An 18944-nucleotide genomic window follows, 5' to 3' on the forward strand; every position below is an offset into this window, starting at 1 on the left:
ATAAATATTTTATAATAAATTTTGGTAAAAACAGTATGATAATTAATGTAAAATATAAACACTTTCATTGTCATATAGAACGATATTGTAATTAAGAAATATTAAGAAATAAAATTAACATTTACAAATATATATAAAAATAAATCAAAATTTCTATGAACTAAAAGCTTTGTGATAAAATTCCATCCAATGATAAATCAATTGGATCGTAGCTTACATGGCTAATATCATCTGCTACATTAACAACGCATCCGAATGGAAGAGCGCCATCTGATTCAACATTTAGGGAGATGGCATTTTTAGAATAAAGTTTGTTGTGCTCTGGAGCAATTAAACTCAAACCAGAAGAAGTCATCGTTGGACGAGCACTAAAAGCGACATTTAATGAAACGCGGCCTCTGTATCCATGATTTACTAAAACAGGAAGGTATCTCATACTCCCTTTAACTGCTCTTGGGTCAATAATGCAAACTTGTGTTAATCCAGAAGGGCCAGAGAAAACTGGCGAGTAGTTGAAGTAAATGCCATCTTTAGCATCGCTGCCTGAATAAAGTGAAGGCTTTTTTGATTCAGGGTCTAATGTAATGAAATGAAAGTAGCAATTGGTTTTGAAAGGATCATATGAAACCTCTGGATCAAATGTAAGATAATAAAAGTAAAATTGTTGCGAAAGAGTATTTTTGATGAATGGAAATTGGAATTGAATAAATTCGATTTTTACATTGAAATAAACAGTTCTATTGGGATCTCTCGAGTAATGTGACTTTAATTTAAGCGACCCTGATTTGACTTGCGATGATTGAACGGAGGCAGCTGCGAGTAATTCTTTGCCACCCAAAAAATCTTTTGTATACAATTCGAAACGTATTACATCGGTATATACAAAGAGAGTTGCCATATTATTGCCCATGTTTTTATCCCATTTTAATAATCCTTGCTTTTTTGAAGAATTCGTCTTTCCGACGTATAAATTAAGTCCATTTGCTTCAAGATAAACCTTAACAAAGCATGATGGTGTATCATCTGCATTGGCAACATTTTCGCATGATAAAATAGTTATAGAATACATAATTTGAGCAAATTTGACAATCCTAGAAAAGTGTCAAATATTTTTTTATCACCACACCTTATTGATATACTTACCACTTTCTGGTGTTTTCTCAATTTTTTGGTGTTCAGTTCTTTTTGCCCCAATTTTTAAAGTGAAGATTTAATATTTACATGTCTGATCAACAAAATAAATTCAGTGAATTACGAAGTTGTTGTAAATACTACATTGATGCATATATTACGTTGTATCAGTTGAAAACGGGAAATGAAGTAGAATTAAACTCCATTTACAGAATGATCAAAACAGAATTGCTTGAATCAAAGAAATATCTTCCCCAAAATATTATAAGAGATATTTTAGACATTATTCCCTTTAATAATCGCTATACAAAGACATATTTATCTCTTTCCAAACTCATATCTGATGAATATCATGTCAAAAATGTCAAAAATGTTGAAGATATTTCAAACTTCCTATTTTATAAAGAATACGGCATTCAATTAGACAAAAGTACTAATTTCGAAGAAGATTCAAAAGATCTAGATGTTCATGCAGAAAATACAGTTTACAGAGCAATTATGGATAACGACAAAGAAAGATTCATCTCATTCACTGAAAGAGAAGGATTTAATAAAGGTCAAATACTTAAAAGCAATTTATATCCAAATTCTGAAGAAGGATATTCATTACTTGAATTGTGTTGTTACCACGGATCAGTTGATTGTTTTAAGTTTTTAAGAACGAAATTTGACTCAAAAATAACTGAAAAATGTCTAGAATTATCATTTTTAGGGAGAAATCAAGAGATTTTGAATGAATGTTTGAAATATCAACAACCAAATGACGATTGTATAAAATATGCAATTATTTCACACAATATTGATTTTGTTACATTCTTGATGAATGAACACAATATAGAGATTGATTTAGAAGATTGTTATAATTATAATAATCTTGAAGCATTTATGGTTTATTTAGATCAAATTGATTTTAAGAAATGTCTTGTTCTTTCTGCAATGTTCAAAGTTCCATCACTTTGTGAATATTTACTTTCACATGGTGCGAATATAGATGAAAAAGATATATATGGAGATACAGCTCTTCATAAAGCAGCATTTTATAATAGTAAAGAAACAGTCGAAATTCTTATTTTACATGGTGCAAATATAGATGAAAAAGATTTACATGGGAAAACCGCTCTTCATAAAGCAGCATTTTATAATAGCAAAGAAACAGCCGAACTTCTTATTTCACTTGGTGCAAATATTAATGAAAAAGAAAAATTTGGAAAAACAGCTCTTCATATGACTGCAAATAATAATAGTATAGAAGTAGCCGAACTTCTTATTTCATATGGTGCGAATGTCGATGAGAAAGATAAATTTGGAAAAACAGCTCTTCATATGGCTGCAGAAAATAAAAGTAAAGAAACCGCAGAACTTCTTATTTCACATGGTGCGAATATCAATGAGAAAGATAAATTTGGAAAAACAGCTCTTCATATGGCAGCAGAAAATAAAAGTCAAGAAATCGCAGAACTTCTTATTTCACATGGTGCGAATATCAATGAAAAAGATTTACATGGAAAAACCGCTCTTCATAAAGCAACAATTTATAATAGTAGAAGAATAACCAAACTTCTTATTTCACATGGTGCAAATATCAACGAAAAATAATGATTTTGGAAAAACCACCTATCATTATGATATGGCTTTATAAACATATTTTGTGTATTTACATACAAAACACATTATTGCTGATAGGTACCACTTCAAATAGGTATGACTGTAATTGTTTTTGATTTTTTATCTTTTTTCGAATTTATTACTGGTTAAAACCATGCCCTGCTCTTTAGGGAGATTTCCTTCTTAATTCTGGATCTTTGGAGTTTTAAAACCTATGCTTTCTTGAGTTTAAAAGGCTATCGGGTAGGTTGTTATTGAATATTAATACATACAACTTCCTTTTCACATTATTAAAAGAGAAATATCCATTATCCCACATCGATCAAAAAGTTGAGTGACATCTTCTCAAAATCAGATTAAATCATTATTAAATATTTTAAAATTATTTGGTTTTTCATTTCTTCTGCTCACTGTCATTGTGTAATCCAAAGATTGTGAAATGATTTCCAAATTCGCATCTATCGTCCATCCGTTTATCAATGGAAACTTCGCAGCCCACAGAATTTGTTCAGCAGAAAGTGAAATGCTCCAAATCAGTCAGCCAGCAAATGATCGAGCAAAGAAGATCTTTGTCACTTCGTGGACTTATTTCACTTAAGGGCGAAGATGTTAATGATTTTTCTATTGAAACTATCGGTGAACAAAAGGCACTTCTTTGTCTTAAACTTGGAAAAGATACAAAGGTGAGTACTTTCGCTCATCTTCCACTTCAACAGAATCTTAAAGATATTCGTGCAAATCATACGATGTTAACGTCATACAAAGGACTTTCACGACTGAAAAATCTCGCCAACTTTGAAATAGAAGAAACACCTATGTCGCAAAGACCTAATTATCGCATCGCTTTGATTCTTGCTTTCGGTCCAAGAATTCGTACAATAAACAAAGTAGAGATTACAAGTCAGGAGAGACTGAAGGCATCGAAATATCCATCAATTTGTAAAACATTCATAGATAATGATTGGGATCCAACAGATAATCCACCAAACGAAAATGAAGCCAAAGAACTAATGCAAAAATATGCACCAGAAATCGCTAAGGCTGTTAAGAAACATGTTATCAAGAAAGAAGAAATTGAAGCTGAATTATCACCGCGTAAGACAATCAGTTCAGTTAAAGCCAGACCAAAACCAGTCAAATATAATAAGAATGCATTTGATGAACAGTTAGTTCAAGAACTTATTGAAAAATTCAAAAAATTGGGAATTGAAGTTAAAAACGATGAAAAAGTACAAGAAAACTTGCTCAAAGTTCTTAAAGAACTTTCTGCAATTGCATTAGAAGTTTCAAATGAAGTTGATGTTGGAATGGAAGATGCAACTGGCGCAGAACTCCTCAGCTCCATATTAAATAGTCCTCAAGAAGCTAAAACAGAAAGTAAGGTTGACTTTGGTGATGACCTGAACATTGATGATGTTGTTTCTGAAATCAAAGATAATTAATTGAAAAAAAATAATAATTTAAACCTGTTATCTTTATCTGGAAGTCTAGAATTTATCATTTTTCATTTATTTTTACTTAAATTTTTTGAGATTATTTGGATTTATATCAAAAACAAAGTATATTTTATTCTACAGTAATAATTCAATTCAGAAACAACAACATTTCAATATATTTATGTAATTAATTAACAGATGCAATGGCTGCTGCAGCTTGAAGGGCTTTCTTTCTCTTTTCTTCCTCTTCGGCCTCTTTCTTCTTCCTTTCCAGTCTCTTGGCAACGATATCGTCGATGTCTAATGGAAGATCGACCAAAATATCTGGAGGAGGTTTTGTAAATGTAAATATATCGATAATTTCACCTTCATTTCGCATGATTGTATCTTGTTCGACTGAATCATCTATATCAAATTCATCTTCTCTCTCTTGATATTCGACATTATTTGTTACGCTTTGGAAACCTGGCATAAACTGTTCCCAAGAGTTTTCGTATGTTGGAGTCCACATTCTGATTGATGGAGTTCCTGCTGTATAAATAACTGGCTGCTGAGGATGGAATAAAATGAAATTAACAGGGTCTGAAGGGCCATCAAGCTCTTGCTTGACTTCTGTAGCATCTATTTCGTAAATTACTAGCTTGCATTGTTGCTTTTTGTTTGATGAAAAAATGATATGTTCGCCCATTCTGTCAAAAACACAGCATGTGTATTTCATTTCGCTAACTCTATCTTTGTAATCGTTTCTGCATGCAGGATCATCATGTACTCCGACAGCAATCTCAGGAACATCCCAAATAAAACCTTCACCACGGATATTGAGGAGACAAATGAGTTTCTCTGTATTGGAAACAGCCATATATGGGATTTTCTTCATGGAAGAAAGGGAACTAGATCCTACAACTTTGAAATCTTTATCATAAAAATTCAAATGAAGATCATCTGTAACGCAAATCAATCCATATTTGCTAGTCCAGCAAACAAGCGATATGGGGTCAGGGAAGAATTTAAATTCTTTTGATTTTAAGTTGATAATTTTCATTGTAAGGCCGTATAATGCCAGAAATTCATCAGGATTTTCTGGATTGAATAAAACTTTTTGTATTTCATCTGGTGCTTTCTCGGAAAATACGACTTGTTTTGTAATTACGTCGGTCACTTGAAAATAGCCATCATGATCTCCAGACACGAACAATCTATTATCAGGAGAGAATGCAACTGATGATACTCTTGTTTTGTGTCCTTTGATATTATGTCTATTATTGCCAGAATCCGAATCACATAAAATAACTGATCCATCTTCAAATCCAAGGCCAAGAATATGACCCATTTTAGATAATACCATAGCTGTTATTTCTGTTTCGAAGTCAAAGTCAGCGTAGTATTCATTTGGAAGTTCTACGAAAACTTCATCAAAAAAAACCCTTAGATCCATTATGAGAAAATGAAAGAGACCCCAAAATAGATGGGGTCTTACTTATAGATTTAGGCAATAATGCATGAATCAAAGCCATATGAATAGGGAAATTCATTGTTATCTATTATATTTAAAATTTATTTTTTGAAATAAGGAATAAAAAACATATATTCATATGGAAAAACTATTTTTATTGTAGTTTTATAAAGAACAACCTATTTAGAAATTTGGAAATATTCCAAATTTTTCTTATTTTCTAAAAAATATAATAAAAAAGTACAATTTTGATTTTGTAATTTTGAATTTCAATTTTTTTTGGAAATTTTTATCAATTCCGTTTGCATTAGTTCCAATAATAGCATACAAATCTGTTAAAAATCAACTTTTTCAAGGTAAATTGAGTTCAATTTCAAATAAAATCAAACATTTCACATTGTGTATTTGCTTTTGAGCTTACATAAGGCATTTTTTCAAGGCAAAACCTTATTAATTTTCGACCGTAAATTTGTCAATTTCAAAATTTTTCATGAAAAAATCATCCTCCTTACCAGCAATTCTCAACAAAAACGTTCAATTCATTGACAATCCAGTCTGCTGGGTATTTTACACATTGTTATTCTTGTTCCTTAGAATTTTTTTAAGTGGTCTTGGATTTTCCATTCCAATGGCTTGGACACTTGTATCATGGGTACATGGAATAGTCACAATTATACTCTTCCACTGGATTAAAGGCTCACCATTTATTGATGATCACGGTGCATATTCACAATTAACCTTCTGGGAACAAATTGATGATCAACTCCAAAACACCCGTGCTAGAAAGTTCTTAATTATCTTCCCAATCATTCTTTTCTTCCTCGCCGTTGACTCTGGTCACTGGGAATTAGCTTACATCTTCTTAAACTTCCCAATTCTCTTCGTCTGCATTCTTGCAAAGCTCCCATTCATGCATGGAGTTAGAATTTTCGGCATCAATGGCTAAATGTTTTAATAATATAAATTTTCTATAATCAAAACAAAAATGCAAATTGCATACTAATCTATGATTAAAAATTCATATTACTGAACTCAATTACACATGATTTTTTTCACTATTTTTACAAATTATTTGGAAATAGAACTTTCATCTCAAATTATCAAAATATATAAGCATTTTTACTTTACCATAGCTTTGGTGTGATACTTTTCGCTGTTCCAAAGCTAAAAATTTCATAATACTCCAATATTTATTTTGAGGATCGGAATTTCTAACTTTTTCCATATATAAACTCATTTTTAATACATAGTTGGAAGGTATCAAGCTTGTAGAACTTTTGTTATAAATATGAGAAAAATATGAAGGAATTAAAACAAAAAATCTTTAAAATAAACATACGATATATAAAAAATAAACCATTTTGGCCTGATTATTTGATCAAACCAGCTTCTCTTGCCCATTCATCGAGAGTTTCAGCAGACATCTGATTTATCTGATGGGTGTATTCAGAGGAACAAGCAGCTGGTGTTCCGAAGTCAAGTCTTGAGTGACAATCCTCGTATTCATGGACATTTAAGATTTCGTCTTTCAGTCTGCAATGCAACCTAATTTCCATATCAGAGCCAGGCCTATTGTGTTTACAAGTACTTCCGCCTGAGAAATACCAACGAAGAGTCTTTGTATAATTATAATGTCCGAAATCCCAAATTTGGTGGCCATCCTTGGAACTGTACTTAGTAACATTGTCGTAGGGATGGAAAATAACATACCAATCGTCTTTCTCGAAGTAATACCACTGTTTATAAAGTGGCAAGTATTCTTTATCCATTCCGAAGTCGAGATTCATATCATCGATCACTTTTTGAGTAGAGTTTTCGATCTTCGAAGTAATGGAATTGAGTTTATTGAACTGATTGTTGAAATCTGGTGGATCTTGGCCAATTTGGTAGGAATCTTGGAAGGTCCTGCAGATGTTGTATGCTTGCTCGATATTTTCAAAGACTAAACTGAAATCTTTGAGGTAAATAATCGCATTTTCTACATTAAAATTACGCTGTGCTCTCTTCTTGAGGTTGAATTTACCACGATGTGGATCTTCTGTTTTAATCTTACGCCCTTGTTTGCGGATATTGAACTCATCTTGTAAATTATCATCGAAATTGTGTTGGAGTTCATTTAATGAATTTCTCAAGCCAACCATTAGACCTTGGTAATCTCCACCTTTCATTATTTCGTAGTGAATTCGTTCAACATATGATAATGCTGAGAAAATGTTTTCTTTGGCTGATTTAACGTATTGAAGCTGATGTCTTCTAACAGAAAGTTCTGTTCTACCACGGTCACTGTATTTTTGGCGTAATCTTTCTCCAATGTTTGTGATATTCCTGAGAGATTTCTTTAATTGATCTGATTTCTTTGCCAATGATCCACAAATATCTTCGCATTCTGCGTTTGGATTTCCAGCTTCATCGCTTCCATCACAGCAATCGCAAACACCATCACCAACAAGCCATTTTGGAATTTCTTTCGGATAAGATCCTCGATTTCTGCAGTAAAAGAGACCTGTTCCACATGCGTTAGTACCTGGTTCATCAGAACCATCAAGGCAATCGCAATATCCATCGTTAACTCTTTCGATCGGAATTGTTTTTGATTTATCAAAGCATTGAAAGACTCCTTTCGTCCATTTTAGTGATCTCAAGTATTGAGACTTTGTATTAGGAGAAATTCCTCTAATATTTTCAACCGGAACTTTTTCAACAAAAAGAGAAAAGATGAAAATCATTTTTATTGATTTGGCCAAATACAATTCTTTTATCCACAAGTAACTCATTTATACATTCATTCAAAAATACAATTTTGTAAATTAAAATCGTCTTCTCTTTAGAATTTCGGTCTGATATTTTTCCCTAATTTCTAGTTTACTATTTTCCTTGAAGAAATCAAAGTTGTTATTCATGTAAATAATAACCCTTCGAGATCATGGGATTTTGATTGAAATGCAAATTTATTTTTAAATTTTTATTTATATAGTGATGTAATGCATTAACATCTATATTGGAGTTTAAGAAAATCAACTTTTTAATTATTAACAGTAGGTGTTAATCCGAATAAACTATAATTTAGAATATGACACTTTTTTGGAATTGAAATAACCTATAGGGTCGAAAAGTGACAATAATGGAATTAAACATGAATCAGGAATCGGTTTGGATTTGGAATTGCGTATAAAGTTTACTTTATCCGAATCAAAAATTCTTGTCAATAATTAAGAATTGTAAGATAGATTTGTCATCAGAATTAAATTGATGCTTCTGGAATAGGAATCAACATGATAGAAAATATTGTTGAAGACATAGATATGCAAGATATATTGCTGATATATATAAATAAAAAATATATAGTTGGGTGTACTGGCGGAAAATATTGTGTTAGAGAAAAATCTGAACAATTTTTTTATTATCAATTTCGCCTGGAAAAGTGACAAAATTGTCATTTTCGTCAGGCATCATAATTATTGAATTATAATTCTATTTCTATTAATCTAAGTGCAATATTCTCATACACAACTTTATTTAATAGCTCCTCATGCATTATATTATTCAATCTCTAACTTCAAATTATTTCATTTTTTGTGTATTTTGAGTCAATTTTTTTAGCGAAGTTAAAATCCTAAACTCGAACTATTCAATTTATTTTCACCAAAATTTCCTAATAGATGCATTGCAACTCAAGTAGGTATCATTGCAATGCAATCTCATTAATTTATCTTTTTAGAATGACCGTGAAAATAAAAAATTATCATTGTCGTCTGATGAAAATGATAATTTTGTCACTTTTCCGGACAAAAATTATATATTTTTTTACATTTTCTTCAGGCTGTGCTCACTAAAAGTATGATATTATATGAACATATATGCTTTACTATATGTATTAAATCTATATGTTATATAAAAGTATGTTTTTATTAATTTAATTTGAAGATCTCGAAATCTTTGGTTACAAAAAATTCTCGAGAATAGAGTCTATTTGAAGGGCAAATATACTTCATGCAGTATATATGATATTTCTGCAATATATTTAGCTCTCTATCGCAACCAAATGAGTCTCGGAAGTTATTTTTTTTTACTTTATCACAGATTAGAAAGATTGGCATCTAAGACCAGAGAAAAATTAAGATATATTGATAATATGTCTTGAATATGTTATATCATCTGCAGTATTTATATTGTTATCAGGGTTATGTGTATAGTTATATTGAGAATATGTTAATTTTTGCATGCCAATTCTTTGATGCAGATGAATCCATAACAACTCTGAATAGGCAAAACATAGTAATATATACTACTATAGTAGTGTGTATGATATATGTATTACTAAGTTTAAATTGACGTTAGTCATATTTTATGGTGATATTTTTTGAGTAGTTTATCTATCGTCGTCTGGGCACCCTTAACACCTACTGTTAAGGGTAGCGGAAAGTGATGTGACCGAATAACAAAAAGTGCAAATAACTAAATAAATATTTGTAATCCTTTTGTTATTGTGACATATCTCAATAGTGTATATAAATATGTATTCAATACAAAGTTTGCATGGTCTGAGATCTTTAGCTAGTAGAGAAATAATGAATGGAAAAATTGAACTTTCAACTGTATCTAGTCTCTGGTTTTTGAATTAATATCAAAGATACTTAAGTTGTGCAATATAGGTACACAGACCTATCTTTTCTATTGAGCAAAACATGTATCTATTAAATTTGTCCAAGATGCAATAAGTGATGAGATCTGGAACTATTTATCAAATTTGCACAAAATCAATGTATGAGAATAAATAACATATAAATACCAATTACTTCCGATACTTTTCGATATAATTCGCTCCTATTCAGAGTTTAATTAGATTTGTATCTAGTCTTTCAATATTAGATAAGGAGTATTTTTTCATATTTAAATACATATAAGCTATTGTTTTCTATGTTTTCTATTGAGTATATTTTTGGTTTAAAGCTCCAATCATGAGATAGTTAAAGTTTTTTACCCCTGTCATACGCGAAATTCACATATTTATCATAGGAGGGAAAACCAAAAACTTGCAGATGTGATAATGAAATCTTGATATTAATGAGAAAATTGATTATGAAATCACACCACTTGACTGTGCAATTAAATATGGATCAGAATTGTGTTTCAATTACTTGAAAAATTTAGGAGCACAATACACCGATAACTCCGAAGAATATGCTGTTCAAGGCGGGAATAAAAACATTTTTATGCAAATGATAGATGAAGGTAAATCATTTAAAAAAACGATTAATACAGCATTGGATTATCATAATTATGAAATTGCCGACTACCTCAAATCAAATTTTGAACAAACTCCAAATTCAATAGCAGAAAGTATGCATTTCGGAAATTATGATATTGTATCTTATTTACTTAATAATGGAGAAGATATCAACAAAATTTATAATCTCTTTCTCTTCATATTTATCATTTTATGATAGAATTCTCTTTCTTTTCATATTTATCACTGTTTTATTACATTATCTCTATATTAATAAATGCCCTCTTAGTATTGCTATCAATATGAATTCAATGGAAATTGTCCAATTCCTAGTTGAGCATGGTGCTGATGTTAACATGAAACTTATTCTCTTTCTTTTCATATTTCTCATTGTTTTATAACATTATCATTCTTTTCATATTCATCATTTTATGATAGAATTCTCTTTATTTTCACATTTCTCATTGTTTTATTTGATTCACTTTCTTTTCACATTTATCATTGTTTTATGAAATTCTCTTTATTTTCATATTCATCATTGTTTTATTTGATTCTCTTTATTTTCATATTTATTATTGTTTTATTTGATTCAGTTTCTTTTCATATTCATCATTGTTTTATGAAATTCTCTTTCTCTTAATATTTATCATTTTATGATAGAGTTCTCTTTCTTTTCATATTCATCATTGTTTTATGAAATTCTCTCTATATTAATGAATGCCCTCTTAGTATTGCCAATCATAATTATAAAGCAACAAATATTATCAAATTCTTAGTTGAACATGGTGCTACAAATGTCTAATAAATCTTTCAATTGATAGTGATTTTTTTTAATTTCTGCTACGCTGCGCGCCCATATGACTTCTCAAAAATAAAAAAAAATCTCGACACTTAAAATTATCCCACATTCATTGATTTGAATATACCACTGATCAGAGCATAGTTTCAGCATTATTAATTTGAGTGCATGCATCCACTTATTAGTTATATATGATTATCGATAATCTGATTATTTGAATCAACTAGTTTGAGCAAGAGCAGATCTTGATTTTGTGCTTTTTATGATGGGGATGTGTTTTATAAGTTAATCTGTTGCATATTTCATTGACCAGATGCTAGTATTTTGAGTTTAAAAACAATATTTTAGCAATAATTTTGATTTATTATTTGAAGATAATCAAAATCTAAAAGAAAAACAATAAATAAAAAGTTTTGTTTTGTTTTTGCTTTTTTTTTATACCAAATGATTGATGATTCATATGACTGGGTAGAGACTGATTACGAGCTTTTCAACAGGGTGACAGTTGAATATTTCAACAATGCATCATCGTGCGCACCAACAGATATCAGTTTTCTCCCAGTTGACTCTAAAGGAATTTTTTATCAATATTCTAACGGCAATAAATCATATTTAAACGATGTAAAAGAAGGAAAAATTATCGTTCAATACAATGATACTAGCAATATCTGGATTATCGTTCAAAATTCCGAAGTTTTGAAATATAATACTCAATTTTACAGGAAATGCAATTATGACATCATACAAGCCATTCCTAACGCAAATAAATTATATCTTTTACTAGCAAACAATTCAATTATCGAATTAAGTGAAACAAGTCAATCCACATTCATTTCAGCGCCATTCCCACTATTTAAATCTTCCAAGATTCTTGCAATTCATATCTTTTCGAAATATTTATGCACAATTAACCAGGATTTCGTTTTTTCAGTTTATGAACTCAAAACCCGCCAAACAGCATATACAACAAATCTTTCAGAATTGATATATGCTGATTTCCCAGTTAAATCTATAGAATCCATTAAATTCGCAAGTATTTCAAATAACGATTTTCATTATTTGACTTTAGGAGTCAATGTCGAGACCAATGATGGCAAAATCGATTCCTACGTCATCAACGGAATATACCACTACAAGTATCTCAACCTTTTCGAGACAAAAAAGATCAGTAACGTCAAAATTTTGTCAATTCACCCATCAAGGTCATATTTCGTGGTCAACGTTAAGGACGATGAGTACATAATTACCAAGGCTTTCAATCTAGAAGGCAGAGATATCGGAAGAATCGCGAGATATCAAGAAAACATGAAATTTATTTCAAAAGATGTTGCAATTTCAGAAAGTAACCACTTAGTACAACTCCTTCCTTCCATGAGACGAAATAATCAACAGATTTCGGATGCTCTTAACATTGTTTCTGAAATTGTAAATTGTTATCCGGAAGATGTCATCAATGACGCAAAAGCCGCATTCTTTAGAGCAGAATTCCCTGTAAGCGAACTCAGAAAATGCGATAAAGTTGCAAATCTCCTTTATAAATTTGATTATAATCTTTATGAAATTGTTTACAAGGGAATTTGCAAGTTTGTTGAGCAAGTATCAGTAGATAAACCATGTAATAAGGCTATCTTTTCAACAACAGAGCTTCCAGGCGTTTTTGACAAAGCATTTTCTCCTTATGCGTTTTCTATCTTGGAAATTGCATTTGATTTCCACGCATTCATACAAGCAGCATGTTGCAGTCCATCAGAAGCAAGTTTGAACTTCCTTGGCAAGGTTGGAGACATTCTTCATCCGATTGTCTACAATTACGTTACTTTTATTAACATAATGAGTTCCCCTGTTATTGAAGGATTCGTGTTTCACCCGTCTAAGTTCGTTCCTGATAAATTCCCTGCTTTATTTAAGCAAGAAATCCGTTTTGTCATTACAAAATTAGGAGAAGGCAAAACTCCACAAACATCATACCTCAGTCAGAAAAATAAAGCTGAATACATCAAGATGCTCATTTGCCCAACAACAGAACAAAAATTGTTATTAACAAATTTAGAAGAATAAAAATAATTTTAATTTTTTTTTCCCTAATAAATAATATTTTCTATTATTAACTTTTTATTTTAACTTGTTTAATTATGACTATACGATTGTAAACCCGAAAAAAATAAGCTTTCACTCCTAATATTTGGATTTCTGTCTTCAAACTTTTTTGCAGAAGATAAGGTTTATCATCCCAGAAAGTTTTGCCTTTATATACTCATTATATGGTTCAAATTGATACAAAATACCAAAAATATTTTTAAAATTTTTTATTTATAAAATTTTCTAGATGGGATTGACTCGACAAGGCGAAGCTTTCACGGATATTATAGTGGTGGACAAACACTCACAAATGCACTGTTGTCTCTATCAATGTTGTTGATTGCTATGGCATTCAAAACATTATACATATTGAAGAGATTTGTGGCACACTATGTCCAACAACTTGTGGATTTGATGCAAAAAGAGCAAAAAAATTGATAATTTTGGAAATGATGAAATATAAGTTTAAATCAAACAAAACAAAAACATTCTATTCAATATTATAACTCTATAAATGAATAAGCGCTCTTTGATAATGAACTCATTTGCCTTTGCATTGATAATGAAGTTCCGGCTTTCTTGAAAACGCTTTGTTTAGCACAGAGAGGCTTCGGAGAGTCGCATTTGAGTTTCATAACTAAGTGAGGCTGATACATTCTTGGAGAAAAGTCATTTGTAAAAGGTGAAACAATATTATGATCGAATCTGAGTTTACTAGCACATCTTGATTGTTCTGCAAGAGCTGACATTTGAATTTCTGGTACTTCAGGTTCTTCTCTTGTTAATAATTTCTTACCGACCATTGAAGTTGAAAATGGCGACTTCTTTTCATTGTCAAACCAATCATTCTTAAGAATATTTTCTAAAGACTTTCTTTCTAATGGGTCAACTTTCAACATTGAACCAATAAGTTCTTTAACATCATTTGAGAGGTAGCTTGGGTACGTGAAATCAGCGTTATATATTTGTTTGAGCATTATAGCAGTATTGTTTGTTTTCCATGGATGTTCGCCAGTAACCATTCCGAACAAGATTACACCAAGGGACCAAATGTCACTAAGACGACCATCATACTCCTGATTTTGAAGGCACTCTGGAGCTGTATATATTGGTGAACCGACAAAAGTAGACATCAAAGTTGATTCCTTGAGATATCCACAAAGACCAAAATCCGAGATCATTACTTTAGGGAACTTATCAATTAATATGTTTTCAGGCTTTAAATCACGGTGAGCTATACCAAAAGAATGACAATAACTGATTGCCGATACAATTTGCTTGAATACTAGTGCTGCAGTATGCTCATCAAGCCTCTTCTTCTTGAGTATGTAATCAAATAACTCTCCACCTGCGCAGTAGTCTAAAACTAAGTAGAAATTATTTTCATCTTCAAAGATATTGTGCAATTTGACTAACCCAGGATGATCCATGTAAGCCATAGTATCAATCTCTCTTTGGAATGTTTCTTCCTCTTTAGAATTTTTCAAATTTGATTTTTTGAAACATTTAATGGCAAAAAGACGCCTGAGTTCTGGATTATATGCTTTATATACTGTAGCAAAAGCACCAGAGCCAATAACACCATTGATTTTATAATGATGAATGTACTCTGGTATTTCTTCAGACATTTTGAAAGTCTCGGAAGAACTTTCAGAAAAATTTCATAAAATTACACATTTTTCAGAACTTTAGGGACGCAACAATTGAATTAAACATTTGGACAAATCATTATTATTTGTTTGATTCGCACAATATATTTAAAAGCATCGAAATTACTTTTGTGATACCTTTCAAATTGAATATTAAGGGTGCACCCGTATGTACGTTTATTTGAGAGGAGGATTACCCTCTCAATTTTGAGGGATTCGTTAGTTTATTTTCTCGATGAATATGCAATAAAATTTGATTTTTACCTTATCAATATACTTCATATAATATACACATGTTCATGTAAAAACTTTTTTCCAAAATCCTCAGTAGGGTTGTTAAAAATATCAAAATTTAGCGTTTTGAAGACACCATGGTGTCTGAGAATTTTCCCTTCCTTATTGGCGTGTAGAAATAAATGCGCCAATAGATTGAAGAAGAAGAATTGTTTTTCTCTTAATGAACTTTAATCCTTTTGATATAAGAATATTAAAAACATTAATATAATTTCGATTTCGGAAATTAAATTTCCAAAATTTTTTGTCGATTTCGGAAATAACAGGATCCCGCATCCAACACGCGCAACAACAACACAAAACACACTTTTTTGGTTCGTTCATGCGTTTTTAATCGTAATTTATGTAATTCAATGATTTGGAATAAATTTTACAAAAATAGAACCTATATTATATTCTTTTCAAAGATTCTTGCAAATCATCAAAAATAATTGTATTTTAAAAAACGATCAAATTATCCTTTCATTATTTTAAACTTAAATTAGTTTTTATGATTGACTAAAGCAATCATATTTATTCATCATTAAATAAACAAAAAAATAATATTTGAGAGTTATTTCAAAAAAAAAACATTGAATTTATTAATTTGTCTCAATTTCAGGATTATAAATTTTTATAATTTCAATATTTTGAAATACACTTTTTAATATTTCAATATTTATGATATTTCAATGTATTAAGTGGTCTCAAATTGAGCTTCTCAAATATAAGTTGGCCTATTCAAATAATAAATTAAATAATATTTCAAATAATAAATAAAAGTGATTGAGGTCATAGCAAAACGGCTGTTTCAGTCATTAATTCTTAAAAATAAAAAGGGTAAAAACTAAATAAAATGGTAAAATTCAATAGTATCTGTGCTATCTTTCAATTTGAAGGTGTCTTTTGAAACCGCAAGACACATTGAATTTTTGAATAGTGTATTATGGTTTGACAGACACCAATGAAAAAAATAAAATGATATTTATTTTAAATATATAAGATCCTTATATAAAATATAAATATTTTATCGTTTTATTTTCTTGTTTTAGAAATGTTTTTTATTGAAAAATCAATAAAACTAACTCCAAAATAAAATTTTTGATTTAAAGACACTATGATGACACCAGGCAAATCTTCCAAGACACCTATCGTCGGGAATCTAACAACCCGAATCCTCAGGAATTAAGGGATTTTTGAATTTTAAGAATTTTTTTCAAATTTTTTCGAAAAAAAAAATATTTTCAGAACAGCCTTAACGGCTAAGATTTAGGAACAATGTTAAGTATCAAAAAGAAAGGAGGTCTGATATAGACAACATATATCGTTGAAGGTTGAAAAAATCTCTAATATTTGAGCCCAAAATTTCAAATTTTAATTTTTTGAAAAAAGAGGCCACCCGTATGTACGTTTATTTGAGAGGAGGAGGATTATATTTTGAAAGGGTGAAACATTATGAATATGTTAATTATATAATAATATGTATTATTATAAAAAGAAAAAATAAAGCACGTTAAAATTTTTCTTTCTTGATTTTTTACAAAATCTACTTAGAATTATGCAAAATATGACTAAATATTATAAATTTCAAGTTAAATTTTAATTTTGATAAATAATTTAAATTTCAAAATATCAAGTTCAGTTCGACTATGTATGTAGTAATTCCTCAATAAAGTGCCAAAACCCTATTAAAATATATGAACATTTTCAACATTTTAATGTTTTTATTTAAAAATTTGATGGAATATGAGCTTCAAACAATTATTATGTAAATAAAAATAATTAAATATATGTATTTATTCGTATTACAACCGTAGTAAGTCGATTCTTCCTTTCTTCTACTGAGGTTTGAATTTGATTTCGAATTGTAAAGAGATTCAAAGGGAAAATACTAGCGGATAAAAACTACCTCCATGAAAGGGTCATAATGGAGTCAAGTTGTATTTTTTGATATTTTTTGCTTTTCGAGCCTAAATAGGTAGCCAAGATAATGCCTAAAAATAAGGTTCTAAATTCTGAAGTTTACACGATCATCTCGTGTGCACCCTTAATAATCGTTTGCCTTTTTGAGATTGAGATATTATTTTTTCAGCAAAATCAATTTAATCATGGATAGAAGACATCCAAGATTAACTAAAGTATATTTCAGTTTAATTTTTTTTCCGCTTGCCATTCGCATAAATTTAATTTGATCATATTGCAACAGTATGGTAGTGCTAATAAGTTTTCGTTTTCGCTTTAAAATTGCAATCGATTTTGTCAATAAAATGAAAAAACTGATAATTGGATCATAAAGACTATGCACTAATTGATTACAATGGATGAAGTACAACCTTCTTCAAGCCACTACGGATATTCTACAGTTCAATGTTATCAAATCTTCAGAAGGGAGATTATGCATTTAAAATAAATGATCTTTAGAATCCCAATTTGATACAGTTGATTGTAAAATAATATCCATAGAAATTATATAATTTTCGATGTGGTGAATATATGCATCAAAAATGCCTTAATTATATAAACCATACATCTAAAACAAGGTAGAACAATCTTTGTTTATTCATATTCACAAAAGGAGAATAATTTCAAACTTCTGAATTTGATAGCATCGAACAAGTTGTGTGACACTGGGGGGGGGGGTTCAATAATAGTGACACATGCGAATCTTAAAATGATTTCCAATTTACATTCAACATATAATTTTTATAAGATTCGCTAATGCTATATTAAGAGGTGTTTTTAGGTCATAAATCTATAATTATGATTTGCTTATTCTTGTGCATAACGTTACATTGAAAGAAATAACCTCACAGGTGTTGAACGAAATTGAGTGTTTCGAATCATTGAGTTACTTTCTGACAATGATCAAACAATATAGGACACGAGGAATACATTCTATGATCTTGATATGAAATTATATATCTTCAATCATTTGTACTTTCCTATGAGTAGAATCAAAGATATTAATTAAAGAAGAATGAACTTTATCTCTAAACATGCCATGAGACTTGAATATAGTTTCTAACAACATCATCCAACCTTGAGCTAGAATAAACGAAATGTGCATTATGAATTGAATTTTAGGACATTGAAAATACTTCTCTTTACTTCAGTAATAAAATAATTCTGATGGTATTGCAAAATGTTAAATTAAAGAAGCTCTCCTTTGTAAAGCAGGAATATTTTTTTGAAATCAAAGTGAACTTTACATTTTTAACCGTAAGAATAATAGATAAGAATCCCAAATTGCTGTTCAATTGATATGAATAATGATCATCTTTTAATTCAAATG

The 18944-nt window shown here is 30.1% G+C and overlaps 8 protein-coding genes across 8 annotated transcripts, besides 2 other annotated features; 4 read left to right on the forward strand and 4 right to left on the reverse strand.

Moving 5' to 3' along the window:
* Nucleotides 1-101: 101 nt before the first annotated feature.
* On the reverse strand, nt 102-1077 carry TVAGG3_0978980 (guanyl-nucleotide exchange factor protein; the record flags this gene model as incomplete). The annotated part of the gene is made up of 1 exon (XM_001329058.2): nt 161-1069. One exon carries the CDS (start codon nt 1067-1069, stop codon nt 161-163), a length of 909 nt encoding a protein of 302 aa, XP_001329093.1.
* Nucleotides 1078-1221: 144 nt separating this feature from the next.
* Nucleotides 1222-2727, forward strand: TVAGG3_0978990 (ankyrin repeat and SOCS box-containing protein 4 family; the record flags this gene model as incomplete). Its single annotated transcript, XM_001329057.1, has 1 exon — nt 1222-2727. One exon carries the CDS (start codon nt 1222-1224, stop codon nt 2725-2727), a length of 1506 nt encoding a protein of 501 aa, XP_001329092.1.
* A 487-nt stretch (nt 2728-3214) lies between these two features.
* On the forward strand, nt 3215-4179 carry TVAGG3_0979000 (ribonuclease inhibitor domain-containing protein; the record flags this gene model as incomplete). The annotated part of the gene is made up of 1 exon (XM_001329056.2): nt 3216-4178. One exon carries the CDS (start codon nt 3216-3218, stop codon nt 4176-4178), a length of 963 nt encoding a protein of 320 aa, XP_001329091.1.
* Nucleotides 4180-4359: 180 nt separating this feature from the next.
* On the reverse strand, nt 4360-5607 carry TVAGG3_0979010 (histone H3-K4 methylation; the record flags this gene model as incomplete). Its single annotated transcript, XM_001329055.1, has 1 exon — nt 4360-5607. The coding sequence occupies one exon, from the start codon at nt 5605-5607 to the stop codon at nt 4360-4362; it is 1248 nt and encodes a 415-aa protein (XP_001329090.1).
* Nucleotides 5608-6115: 508 nt separating this feature from the next.
* On the forward strand, nt 6116-6659 carry TVAGG3_0979020 (negative regulation of ceramide biosynthetic process; the record flags this gene model as incomplete). The annotated part of the gene is made up of 1 exon (XM_001329054.2): nt 6116-6571. One exon carries the CDS (start codon nt 6116-6118, stop codon nt 6569-6571), a length of 456 nt encoding a protein of 151 aa, XP_001329089.1.
* Nucleotides 6660-6995: 336 nt separating this feature from the next.
* TVAGG3_0979030 (N-glycan processing) lies at nt 6996-8351 on the reverse strand (the record flags this gene model as incomplete). The annotated part of the gene is made up of 1 exon (XM_001329053.1): nt 6996-8351. The coding sequence occupies one exon, from the start codon at nt 8349-8351 to the stop codon at nt 6996-6998; it is 1356 nt and encodes a 451-aa protein (XP_001329088.1).
* Nucleotides 8352-10032: 1681 nt separating this feature from the next.
* Nucleotides 10033-10679: a mobile genetic element.
* A 1416-nt stretch (nt 10680-12095) lies between these two features.
* TVAGG3_0979050 (uncharacterized protein) lies at nt 12096-13709 on the forward strand (the record flags this gene model as incomplete). The annotated part of the gene is made up of 1 exon (XM_001329052.1): nt 12096-13709. The coding sequence occupies one exon, from the start codon at nt 12096-12098 to the stop codon at nt 13707-13709; it is 1614 nt and encodes a 537-aa protein (XP_001329087.1).
* Nucleotides 13710-14197: 488 nt separating this feature from the next.
* TVAGG3_0979060 (protein serine/threonine kinase protein) lies at nt 14198-15371 on the reverse strand (the record flags this gene model as incomplete). Its single annotated transcript, XM_001329051.1, has 1 exon — nt 14231-15358. The coding sequence occupies one exon, from the start codon at nt 15356-15358 to the stop codon at nt 14231-14233; it is 1128 nt and encodes a 375-aa protein (XP_001329086.1).
* A 1454-nt stretch (nt 15372-16825) lies between these two features.
* Nucleotides 16826-17699: a mobile genetic element.
* Nucleotides 17700-18944: the final 1245 nt, after the last annotated feature.

Source organism: Trichomonas vaginalis, chromosome I (genome assembly GCF_026262505.1).
Source record: "Trichomonas vaginalis G3 chromosome I, whole genome shotgun sequence".
Lineage (NCBI taxonomy): Eukaryota > Parabasalia > Trichomonadida > Trichomonadidae > Trichomonas > Trichomonas vaginalis.